Source organism: Danio aesculapii, chromosome 5, assembly GCF_903798145.1.
Source record: "Danio aesculapii chromosome 5, fDanAes4.1, whole genome shotgun sequence".
Lineage (NCBI taxonomy): Eukaryota > Metazoa > Chordata > Actinopteri > Cypriniformes > Danionidae > Danio > Danio aesculapii.
This window is the reverse complement of record NC_079439.1, coordinates 29,021,780-29,035,615: the sequence shown is the minus strand read 5'-3', so window position 1 is coordinate 29,035,615 and position 13,836 is coordinate 29,021,780. Positions and strand designations below refer to the sequence as shown.

Sequence of the window (13,836 nt, the reverse complement as noted above, 5' to 3'; positions counted from 1 at the left end):
GTTATAGACAAGTATTCTTTTTTAAATCTGTAATATTATATCAGTACCTAGATTGGAGGCCACATGGGAAAACTAGGTTGCTGTTGGAAGTGGTTAGAGAAGCCAGCAGGGGGCACTCAACCTGTGGTCTGTGTGAGTCCTAATGCCCCAGTAAAGTGAAGGGGACACTACTGTCAATGAGCACTGTCTTTCTGATGAGACATTAAACTGAGGTCTTGACTCTCTGTGGTAATATAAAATTCCGTGGCATTTCTCGTAAAGGGTGGGGGTATAACCCCAGTGTCCTGGCCAAATTCCCTCAATCGGCCCTTACCCATCATGAGCTCCCAATCATCCCCATCCACCGAATTGGCTCAGTCACTATCTCTCTACTCCACCAATAGCCCGTTCACATATCGCATCTTTTCTAGAGTTTGTGCAAGTTTGTGGTTTCCAATGGAGGTGCCTTGTGTGTACAAGCAGTGTGATATATATATATATATATATATATATAAGAAATGTAACATCTGCTAGCTTTGTATAATAATAGTAGTAATATATGCTAATAAACAATAATACAAAGCCCTTAAAAATACATGTCCTTGCCCAGTTTTCAATTCAGGTGAGATTTTAGTGATGCTGTGACCACTCAACTGATGAATGTTGTCTGTCAGCTCATGTTAATTTGTGGTTTATTTTATTTTTGTTTGTTTGTTCATTGTAGGTTGCTCTGGACAGAGTGAGCTTTAATCCTCCTTGATAATCTTGTTGAGAAAGATGAGAAAACAACAGCTCTGTATTTTGTAACATGTACATGATATAAAAATGCACCGATACACACACTTAAACAGTATCATACACTGTAAAGGTGTCTTTACATCACCATGTGTCTTAAAATCAAATTATACATTTGTAATTCTTCTGTAAATGCATTTATACTTCTCTGAACAGCACCGGTAGTGTGTAAAGACACAAATGTCCCTTTCAAAAGCGTTTCTGTGCCTTATTTGAGTGTGAATTTGGTATTAGACTCTGTATCAGTCATGAGGCCTGATATAGAGTCTAAGCACAGTTCAGAAATTTTAAAACTCCACTGGAACATTTGACCAAATAAATTGAGATATTACTTAACTTATTTATATTAATTATTGCGTTATGACAATTTACTGACTGGTTCCAGTTATTTCAGTAGAAATCTGTGATCAGGAGTTTGACTCTTTTGCAAGTTTCTGAGCATGATGTGATGCACCTTAACAACTCCCATAGAAGACTAATCCTGCAGCTAAAAGTGCAAATTGACATAGTTTTTTTTTCTCTTTATCTGTTTAAAGTACCCCTGGAGATGACCACTTCCAGTTATCTTTTCTCCATTGCTAAACTGGGTAAGTACATGAATTTTGTTGTTATTTAGTCCGGCATACATGTGAAAATTTAAAATTTCTGTTTTAAGGTTGGAGCGAACATCATTTGGTATATGGAGGAGAAGGTAACTAAACCATTCTTGGTGTGAAAATTCATAGCATTTTTTTTTTCTGTTGAAGTCAGTGGGGACTATCAAGTTTTTGATTTGCTTTGTCTTATAAGTTATTATTTGTGGTCAGCAGAAAAAAAAATCAACAACTTGAGGGTGAGTAAATGACGAATACACCCAAAAATCAGTGAAACACCCACACACTCATTTAGCGGCAGAGGCGAATCCATCATGTTCTGGAGCTGGGTCAGTTGGCATTGCTATGTGAAGGTTGCATGTCCTTCACAGTCCCAACAGCATGCAGTATAGGTAAATTTAATAAACTAAATTGGCCGTAGTGTATGGGTGTTTCACTGATTTTTGGGTGTATTCATCATTTACTCACCCTCAAGTTGTTTATTGATTTTTATTTATTTATTTTGTATTTATTTATGCTGACCACAAATGATAACTTTAAAGGACAAAGAAAATCAAAAACTTAATAGTCCCCACTGACTTCAACAGAAGAAAAAAATGCTATGGAATTTCACTGTGGACCAAGAATGGTTTAGTTACCTATATTGTTCAAAATATTGTGTAAAATATCCCTTTAATAAATCCAGTGTACTGTTTGTATGGCATTGATTTAAGTGGTGTTTTGTTTATTTCTTTTTAAGATTGCTCAGGACGGGAATTTTATACCCACACACTAAATAAACTTTTTGAGGTTTGGGGAGATGCATCACTGCGGATTCTCTCGTATTGCAAAAAAAGAAGAGAGCCAGTTCAAGCAGACATTTCATCTGGTGAGACAATCCTGCATAACAGCTCTGTTTTAATCCCAATTTGTAGCATTTCACCTTTTGATATAAGGGGCTTGTTTTGAGTTTAATTATTGTTTTTTTTTTTTCTGTTTGATATAAAGACAGCCTTGGAGATCCCGCTTTGGAGATAGTGCTTTAACAACTCTGCCAGCTATCCTTTCTCCACTGCCATACAGATGGTTCGGTCCTCATACCAGGAGGCAAAACAAGAATTTGTTGATTTGCAACTTCTAGGTGCTTCATTTATGGCAATAAATGTTGGACATTATTTAATTCATGTGTGTATACTTGTATTTCGTTCAGTACTTAGAGGAGGAGGAGCCACAGAGACAGAACCCTCTTGTCCTGCTGCTTGGGGATGAACTAAACTGCTCTCAGGCGTTTGTTATTGTGAAATGAGTGGCACTAAATTCATGGATTTAAATAAAGCTTTGCCAATGTATTAAGCTGTGTATTTTTTATTTACATATAAAGATGACTACTACTATAATAATAATAATAATAATAGTATATTATTATATAGTGGTTATGCCACTTTTTGATAAAATAACCCAACAAATTAGTTATTTTTATAACCCAAATTGTTGGGTTAACCTTATCAACCCAATGGATTGGGTTAAAATAACCCATCAGAAGGTCGGTGCCAAATTGACCCATCTATGGGTTACCTGTTGGGTTATTATTAACCCAACTGTTTTAAGTGAGTAGTTTAATGCAATCATGTTCAATTCCAAACCAAAACAATCAGTCTGAGATTGGCTGAACAAGGTATTCATAGCGTGACTGAAAGCAGTTTGGGCGAACTTCTCTGAAGGAGTTCAGTTTAGGTGAGCAATCTGACCCAACAAACCAATGAACCAAGCGGGATCATAATTCATGAAAGGAAATGGGTTACATAAAAAGTGTCAGTGTCTGATTCTGTGAGTTAGCACATTTAATCACAATAACAAACTAAAGAGCATCTTTTCTTAAAGTGTGATTGCTCTTCTCCATAGTTGGTGCACTGAAAGAATTCTCCCCCAATGTAGATGTTTTGTTAGTTCTGATGATTTAATACGTTTTGTTGTTCGTATAAATTGGTATTGGAAAAATAAAGTGTTAAAATGTAATCTACTAAGTGGCAGTTCACATATTGTGTCTAAAAGCACATGGAAAGTCATGCTTCCTTCACCATTTTCAATGCTCCTTACGCTCGCGCTTCTTTGTTGTCTGCTGTGAGCATCAACCGTTTTCTCAGAGGATGACAAACTAAAAAAAACATTGCGGTGAAGTCCAGATGGGATACAACTGAGGATACTCGTGTCAAAATAGCATAATTTTTGTGACACTATACAACAAATAATATTTTTACATCACCGTCAGGGTTAGGTTTAGGGTTGAGGTAGGGGGAGACGCTAATAAAATACAATTAATGTGTAAATTAATAAATAATATTCTTCACAATACTTAACATCTACTTCTGATTGTAGATGTATCCCTTCTACAACAACTGCAGGAGAGATCCAAGCGGCTGGATTTAATTCATGTTTATTTATTTTTTTCTGCCGAAATACATGAAGGTAAGCAACTGGAGAAGAATAGAGAACATAGTCTAGTAACCAAAACAGTCTGTATCTTACGTGAACAAAGCACATCTTCCAATTATATTGAAAATTAATTATTATTGCCATCTCCATAGACATCTGCATATATTTTACAAACCTTAAATAGTATGTTTTGCTTGTAGTTATGTGTATTTGAATGTCTGAAACCTTAAATAAATGTTATTTGTTTGAAAGCGCAGTTAAATTGTGTTTTATGACAAGTGCTGGGCTCCTCTTTCTGTGCCTCAGCATCGGCTGTTAGATTTGAATTTTAGCAGTCGATGACATGCGCTATGAAGGTTCTAATCACACTGGTGTGATCGTGTGCTTCAGGCACCAGCCAAGGCTGATCAAACCGGTGTGATCGTACGTGTGAAAGGGTTAATGATATTCTCTATATATATTTAAAACAATATTTCTTCAAACAAAATTGTATATTTTGTTGACAGTATCATATTTAATTTAATACATATTTTTATTTTTCATATTTTTCGTATTATTATTTTATCTTCATATCTTTTTTTGCAAAAAATTTAATATTATTTTGAAGAATGTTGGTAACCGAACATTCCGAAGCCAAAATAAATGGTCTATATTAATATGTCTAAATATGAATGTGGACGCAACTCATAAGTCAGATTTGCATTACAGAATGACAGCTACATTTGTGTGTGTATGTGTGTGTGTGTGTGTGTGTGTGTGTGTGTGTGTGTGTGTGTGTGTGTGTGCGTGTGTGTGTGTGTGTGTATAACAACAGTTTCTGCAAAAGGGAAAACACTGTATTTACATGTATTCATCCCATTTTCTATAAACCCTAATTATCATATAATGGAATCACACCTAGAAGATTCAAGTCTAATTATACGACACACAGTGTGTACTTTCACACAACCAGTACATTTCTAGACAGCCGCACTGACCATTATCATCAACATTCTCATTTCCCTCAAAGGCCTGCAGGACACTACAGCAATACACATCTTTTCTCGCTCATATCAGTGCCTCAGCATTCTAATGAACCGACGGCAAAACTAATCATGTAACCATAAACAGCTTTTAAAAGAGGCTTGAGGAGTATGTACCTTTCATTTCTCCCATGTCTAAAGTTTTCCCTAGTTGTTCCAGCAGATCTGCCCGTGCTGCATTCTTCTTGTGCTTTTTGCCATCGTAGTGTTGCTGTGCCATTCCAGGGTTGTTGAACCACGCGTTACAGAGCTGACAGTAGCGGTCAGAGTCCCGGTGCTGACGGCCCGAGCTCACAGGTGAGACTTCTGACGAGGCTGTTTTCACAGGACTAGGTGGCACCTCTAAGGAAACAACAACAACAGAGCAGATGATATATTATATATAATAATAGACTTACTGCACATATGATATACTGTATAATGGAATAATAATTTTGTGCAGTTTACTGCATATGTTTAAGACCTCAGAATTGAGTGCAACAGCAAAATACTGTATAATGGAAAACTTTATTTGGAAAGTTTACAAAAGTTTGGCAACTGGGGACAAGATGATAAATTCTGCATATTGCTATAGAAAAACTTTAAGTGATGGCAGAGATCCTGCGCTCTGTGGGATGCATCCTTAAATATTAGGTTGAGAGATTCACGGCAGGTCGCAGGAGATGACTTATTTCTGTATCCATATTTCCACTCTCTGTATTTTTTGTCTACTGATTTCTTTTTTTTTTAGAGACACACTGATAGAACTTACCAGTCATAATTATTTATAGCTGGACACAAAACTGCATTTCAAAGTAATTTTTAATTTGAAATTAATTGACACCTTGGAATTATTTGATTATATTTGACATTTTTCTCAAATTGATTTAGTCATATATTAAGATTTTTGTGATGTTTTTTCTTTAAATTGTGTACATGAAACTTATGTTCACTGCCATACATACAATGACTGGCCACTTTATTAGGTACACCTGTTCAACTGCTTGTTAACGCAAATTTCTAATCAGCCGATCTTATGTCAGCAACTCAATGCATTTAGGCATGTAGACATGGTCAAGACAATCTGCTGCAGTTCAAACTGAGCATCAGAATGGAGAAGAAAGGTGATTTAAGTGACTTTGAATGTGGCATGGTTGTTGGTGCCAGACAGGCTGGTCTGAGTATTTCAGAAACTGCTGGGATTTTCTACACGGAGATCTCGCCATCTCTAGGGTTTTCAGAATGCTCAGAAAAAGTGTCGGTGAGTGCATATACAGATATGTATACTCTATATAAAGCATATACAGACAAGCCTGAAATTAATCGTACCCCAGAGGTATGAATACTTTGGGCTTGACTATATAGGATATGAATAATTTCGAGCTTGACTGTATATAAACCTCATAGATAGTCATACAATCTTGAAAAATAACTATAAAACATGAAATAAAAATGTGAAATGTGACTGACATGAAGAAGAATTTTGAATTCTTAAAGATTATGTGATGTGAAACTGAAAATACAGCTTTGCCATCACAGGGATAAGTTATACATTTTAAAACATAAATATAAACTTTTAATGATATTTCATGATAGTACAATTTTTACTCTATTTTAGTTACTGATAATGCAAAATATAATTTTGGTGAGGGTAAGAAACTTTCAAAAGCATTTCAAATCTCCTTTTTTCAATCATTTGAATGAGTGCATCTGATTTTGGATAAAAATGGCAGGATGTCACTTGCAACAGTGCCGTCTCTATTTCTCAGTGAACTAAATATGCCCCAAAATTGTAATTTTTGTCTCTCTTATTGCTGTTTTGGATGCTTAATGTGAGGAATATTCTGCACATTTGTCACAACAGGGAATAAAAATGCCTTTAGTCATGGTAGACCTAGATAAACAAAAAAGGGTTGGGAATAAAGCTTTGCTGTTTTCACTGCTTTGATTCGAATAGCTCAGCTACATTACTTGCATCACGAGGAGCAGACTAGCAGTCCTTAAGCATATAATACTGCGATTTGACATCAAATTACCACTCAAACAATAAAAATGTTGCTTTATTTACTTGCCAAAGCCAAGTTTTACACTCATTTGGCATTTGAAGAGCATGATTTAGTATTCTGGTTGCAATCCAGATAGCTTGGGGATTTTTGGACATCTGTCTCCATAAGTGCATGTTCAGAAACCAAAAGAAAGACTCACATTAAAAAAATAAATAAAATAAAATTATATATATATATATATATATATATATATATATATATAAAGTTAGGTCCATAAATATTTGGACATCCACACAATTCTAACATTTATGGCTCTATACACCAACACAACGTATTTGAAATGAAACGAACAAGATGTGCTTTAACTGCAGACTGTCAGCTTTAATTTAAGGATATTAAGGATATTTACATCCAAATCAGGTGAACGCTGTAGGAATTACAACAGTTTGCATATGTGCCTCTCACTTGTTAAGGGACCAAAAGTAATTGGACAGAATAATAATCATAGATCAAACTTTCACTTTTTAATACTTGGTTGCAAATCCTTTGCAGTCAATTACAGCCGGAAGTCTGGAATGTATTGACATCACAAGACGCTGGGTTTCATAACTGGAGGTGCTCTGCCAGGCCTCTACAGCCACTGTCTTCAGTTGGGGCATTTTCCCTTCAGTTTTGTCTTTAGCAAGTGAAATGCATGCTTAATTGGATTTAGGTCAGGTGATTGACTTGGCCATTGCATAACATTACACTTCTTTCCCTTCAAAAACTTTTTGGTTGCTTTTGCAGTATACTGTGGGTCATTCTCCAACACTGTGAAGCGCCGTCCAATGAGTTCTAAAGTATTTGGCTTAATGTGAGCAGAAAATATTGCTTGAAACACTTCAGAATTTATCCTGCTGCTTTTGTCAACAGTCACATCATCAATAAATACAAGAGAACCAGTTCCAATGGCAGCCATACAAGCCCATGCCATGTTACTACTACCACCATGCTTCACTGCTTAGGATCATGAGCAGTTCCTTTACTTCTTCATACTCTTCTCTTCCCATCACTCTGGTACAAGTTGATCTTGGTCTCATCTGTCCATAGGATGTTGTTTCAGCACTGTGAAGGCTTTTTAGAACTCTAATCCGACCTTCCTGTTTTTGAGGCTCACCAATGGTTTACATCTTGTGGTGAACCCTCTGTATTCACTCTGGTGTAGTCATCTCTTGATTGTTGTCTCTGACACACAAACACCTACCTCCTGAAGAGTGTTTTTGATCTGGCCAACTGTTGTGAAAGGTGTTTTATTCACCAGGGAAAGAATTCTTTGGTCATTCACCACAGTTGTTTCCGTGGTCTTCCGGTATTAGGTGTTTCTGAGCTCACTGGTGCATTCTTTCTTTTTAAGAAGGTTCTAAACAGTTGTTTTAGCCACACCTAATGTTTTTGCTATCTCTCTGATGGGTTGGTTTAGTTTCTTCAGCCTAATGATGGCTTGCTTGACTGATAGTGACAGCTCATTGGATCTCATCTTGAGAGTTGACAGTAAAAGACTCCAAATGCAAACAGCACACATGAAATGAACTCTGGACCTTTTATCTGCTCATTGTAATTAGGGTAATGAGGGAATAACACACACCTGGCCATGGGATAGTTTAGAAGCCAATTGCCCAATTACTTTTGGACCCTTAACAACTGGGAGGCACATATGCAAACTGTTGTAATTCCTACAGCGTTCAACTGATTTGGATGTAAATACCCTCAAATTAAAGCTGACAGTCTGCAGTTAAATCACATCTTGTTCGTTTTATTCAAATCCATTGTGTTGGTGTATAGAGCCGAAAATGTTAGAATTGTGTCGATGTCCAAATATTCATGGACCTAACTGTATTGTTAAGTTCATTTTACTGCTTGGGAAAACTCAATAAGACAAACACAAGTATTTTTTTGTGTTCATCACTAGTTATAATCTACTAGAATAAAAAAAAACACTTGGGATTATCTGTCACGGTTACTGGGATTATCTGCTGCATATCTAATAAGCAATTGTCATTGTCTTTAACAGGAAGGTGAAATTTGCATTGTGTTTGACAGTCCTGAGGCTGACCCACATACAAACAAGCACACACAAACGCCACGTTTTTTCTCATTTACTGCATGCTTCCATATGCATGGCTGGCAGCATCACCACCGAACAGAAAGAATAAACACAAAACACACCAGAGAATCCTAACGCCGGGCCTAACAATCAGTTTTAACACCTCAGTGCCTCTCCGCTCTGCCATAGACAATGCATACAAAAGCTCTGCTCAGCACCGACATCACATCCTATTATTTGGCAGAGGAGATAATTGGAGAGAATGGGCCACTTTGTGTCCGTGTTTGTCAATGTTCAAAGGTGTCATTAAGGGTTGAGAGTGAACTGACCCACTATCTTTGACAGTGTGTTCACATTTGCACTGACTGCTCCAATTCAGCACATAGAGAACCGGATCTAAAGCTATATATATGCAATGCTATATATACATAAACTACATTAGTAGTGACTGCACAAGCTAAAACAAAGGCCACAGAGACTCCACAGGCTTCCTACCAAGCTTTGATTTATTAGAATATTTATAAAAACTAGGACAACCGTGAACAAGAGATGTGTTTGAAAGTACTCTTGTTGTGCCAAGAAATTTATACCCTGCCAAAACCCGCGCATTATTCCTTCAATCTGTTTTTCTCTCTTCGTTGCTTGCTTTCCAGAGGGGTTGATAAAAGTATAATGCACGCTTTAGTTGGGACACAAAATTTAATTTAGGCAATTAACAAACACTGCGGCAAAAATATAAATCTTGATACCATAAATTAAAATGCTACACTAGATGAAAATTTAAAGAGGATAAATGAGCTGCCACGAGAGAGGGCGACAGTACATGAGCAAGCAACTTCATTTCAGTGAAGCTTAATCTAGTTTATTTTTAAATGACCATCATCCTCTGTAAAGAAATATTGTTTATTGCAGGGCCTATCAGTGTGTGGCACTAGGAAACACATTTGCATTAAATCCAATAAATTAATTAGTCACACCTCTTCCTATAGGACATTTACATAAGCATTTTTATGTGTGGCACAGCTTAGCTGTTTTAAAATAAGAGCAAAGGTTGCGTTGACAAACAACATGTTAAAAGCACAACAGGCAAATACAAATGTAGCAAAAGTGACAGGAAAATAACGGATGTAATATGTGATTCATAAAACTCCCTGAAGTTCCCTTAAGGCTTCAGTTTTTAGAGTATGTGACAAGAGGCTTGCAGTATAATACATGGATAATAGCCGAATTGTGCATTGAACATTGGAGTATTGATTTACAAGCTCACGGGTTTGCAAAATGACTTCCATCAAAAGGAAAAAAAAATAGTAAAGTATCTAGTTACTAGTAAACAAACACAAAACCTATACCGTCTCTGACACAGTGTTTAATGTTAATGTTTTGTTTTATCATTTTTATCTCAATGCGGTCTTCAGTATCACACGATCTAATCATACTAATATGCTGCAAGGAACATTTATTTAAAAATAATAATAATAACAGAAATGCACTGAAATGAAAATTCTGGATGGACTTGGCTGAAAATTGAAACTGAAAATGATTTGTTAAGACTTTTTAAAATGTAACTCAATAACTTATATTAATTATAGGTTACTAATAATAAAAAAACATCAGCACAGTGGCGACAGTGCAGCGCTGTCACCTCACAGCAAGAAGGTTGCTGGTTTTAGCCTCAGCTGGGTCAGTTGGCATTTCTGTGTGGGGTTTGCATGTTCTCCCAGTGTTCGCATGGGTTTCCTCAGGGTGCTCCGGTTTCCCCCACAGTCCAAAGACATGCGCTATAGGTGAACAGGGTAAACTAAGTTGTCCGTATTGTATGTGTGTGAATGAGTTTGTATGGATGTTTCCCAGTGATGGGTTGCAGCTGTAAGGGCATTCGCTGCGTAAAACATATGCTGGATAATTTGGCAGTTCATTCCGCTGTGGCAACCCCTGATTAATAAAAGGGACTAAGCCGAAAAGAAAACTAATGATTAATAAAAAAACAAACCAAAGCCAAAAATGACACAATTTTGGGAAGCCAAACATTTGGTGAATCATTAAATTCAACCCAACCAGATTGCTTAAATCAACTTAGTGCTGTGTTTGTCCATATGTTACCCAGAACTTAAATTAGGTGGTTTATAACTAGGGCTAACTGACATTGCAGTATTTTGTTTTGGTTTTTGTGAAATATATTAACAGAGATGACTTGAGTATCTCTATTTGGAAAGAAATCACTTTTAATTGAAATGATTTTGAGGGGAAAGGATAAAACAAAATATAATAAATCCGATACATATATAAATATAAATGAAATTAACAGTGATTTATTGTTTTCAGGGTAGTCAAATAATATTCAGGTACAGAAATTGAATAACCAAATGCAAAAAAAAAAAAATCTTCATTTTAATAATTCAATAAAACTTTATTTATTAAAAAATAGTAACATGCAAATAAAAAGTCACCAGCCTTTCAATTCTTTTTTCATTGGATTGTGACCCCTGGGGTTATTATGCTAGATTAATGACACCGCAATAGTGTTAGTTGCAGTAGATTGATTTTACGGCACAATGTTAAACTTTGACACATTTATGGCACTCAAGTACACGACTGAACATAGAGGCTCCAAGTGGCAGTCTCCAAATTTAAACCCAACAATAGTTTTGTGCTGTAAACATTGTGCCCACCATTCTCATTAAGTGAGGTGAATATTAAATGAAACAAACGAATAATGTCTATAAAAAATTATATGGTTGTTAGACTGTTGCACTTTTTTGTGTTGTCAATAGGCCTGTTTATATAGTTTAGGTGTGTGTGCACCATTGTGTGCAATGTTTGTATGTTTATTACCACCTTCAAGGATAGTAGGGGTCGCGAGTCACTGCAATTGTTATTTTGTGGGTCATGAGCTGAAAAGTTTGAAAATCCCTGCTTTAAACTTGCTTGAAATACTAAACAGGCCTCAAAACTCCTATAATTAATAAACTTTCACTCTGTTTTGGATAAACTTTGCAATACCTCCACAAATCACATGTTCTGAACTGTTGTGCCCGATAGTCTTCTAATCCTGAAACATTGCAGATGCTACAATGTAAATATTGTGGATGCGCATATTGCAATATCTTCGCTAAAATAACTCCTATTTATGCAGGTCCAGTATTGCCACACCAGACAAGACCCTCTACCTGTAGTAGAATCTGGCCATTGTATAATTAAAAGAAAATTTGCATAACCCTATCATCCGGACATCACTTTTGGACAATTTGGGGATGTGAAATCCTTCCAGAAATAACCCACAGTGATTCACTAGGCATATTAAAGCATATTAGCAGAAACTCTGAGCAACTACAAAAGAGATAAGGAAATGTCCCCAATAACCCCATTCACTAGTCTTCCCATAATGCCACTGTCTCGCCCAATGTAATTACTGCATCCAGACTTCTGCCTGAGCAGTCCTTCTGTATTGCCTAAATTAAATCTGGTGCCACAGGCCTGTGACACTAAAGTCATTCATTACCGTTATCACAGTTTTACTTAATGCTCTCATGGTCACCAGGGTGGCCACAAACTCGTTCATAACCCTCGCTCTTCGTTCCCTTTTTAGACATGAAACCCGCTGTTTTACATGATTTTAGTGTATCATTAGCAGCGTTCGGTTCACTCCCCAACCGGGTCTCCTTATTCTCATGCTCAGGGAGGAGCGATGAGCATGTTTGATCCCCGAAAGGCAGATCCACCTCCATGCCTCCATTCATTTCCTGCCCTTTGCCTGCTGCAGCATAAAAGCACTTTAAAATCACTTAGAAGACTCCCGAGCATCTCTGGTTAAGGAGACACGCTATATATAACAAAAATGGAATAAGGAACAGAGGACGGGACAGCAAGTCAAGAACGCTGGTGTAAAATATAAACATTCACAATGGAGTTACTCAAAACTCCACACACACACAAATATAATTCATTAAAAAAAATGTCAGTTCATGGCCACTGCAGCGGTGGAAAAGATTCAGTGTCAATGTGTTTCATGTCTTCTTAATAACAAAACAATACTGTGACACCGGCAGGCAGGAGATTTGAAACATTAATGAGATTCTGTGGGAGGAAATAACAGAGAAACTTCAGGTAATTCCAGGTGACAGTTTAGGCAATAAGGGAAGAGTCATCTATCAGGAGATTTACTGCAGGCACAAAGACAGCTGCTGGATTTGGGTGACATAAAGATGGAGAGGGACTTTCTAGGAGATCATTCACCCAAGCGTAATACCTGCACAAGATTCATCTCAGAAGAACTCAGTGTTCTGGTGCGACAATTGTTGCATGTCAGTGTACGTCTGAATACACCCACTTGTATCGCATTTATTTTTTATCACGTTTGATATATTTAATAAACAAACATGAAAGCAACAGGGGTGTGTATGAATTTGTAAATGATGTTGTCAAGCATCGATTCTACAAGACATGTTATGGGGTTTCTGCTGCTTTCACATTATCTAAGCAACCATAAAAATGGAAATCATTGAATGCTACTGAATAACTTGTTTATAAACAATCAATAATTCTCATCTAAAAACTCAATTCTGTTTTTTATAAAATGTTAGTAATTGTGCCCTTTACACTGATGTGAAAATAAAATGTGAAAAAAGGCTGAATAATTGTCCATTATCCTTCAGATATAACAAACACTCACCGGCCACTTTATTAGGTACACTTGTCAAACTAATTGTTAATGCAAATTTCTTTACAGCAATGCACTTATGCATGTAGACATGGTCAAGATGATCTGCTGCAGTTCAAACCAAGCATCAGAATGGGGAAGAAAGGTGATTTAAGTGACTTTGAACGTGGCATGGTTGTTGGTGCCAAACGGGCTGGTCTGAGTGATTCAGAAACTGTTAATCAAAGGCAAAATGCCTTGTTGATGCCAGAGGTCAGAGGACAATGGCCAGACTGGTTCCGGCTGATAGAAAGGCAACAGTAATTCAAAT

At 36.7% G+C, this 13,836-nt stretch overlaps 1 protein-coding gene across 1 annotated transcript in view; it reads right to left on the bottom strand.

Annotated features, from left to right (window-relative positions):
• The window catches only part of zmat4a (zinc finger, matrin-type 4a), a 186,767-nt gene that overhangs the window by 52,632 nt on the left and 120,299 nt on the right, over positions 1–13,836 (bottom strand). The window contains exon 5 of the mRNA XM_056457848.1: positions 4,919–5,143. Coding sequence (XP_056313823.1) covers positions 4,919–5,143 — 225 coding nt within the window. The remainder of the gene's footprint in view (positions 1–4,918; positions 5,144–13,836) is intronic.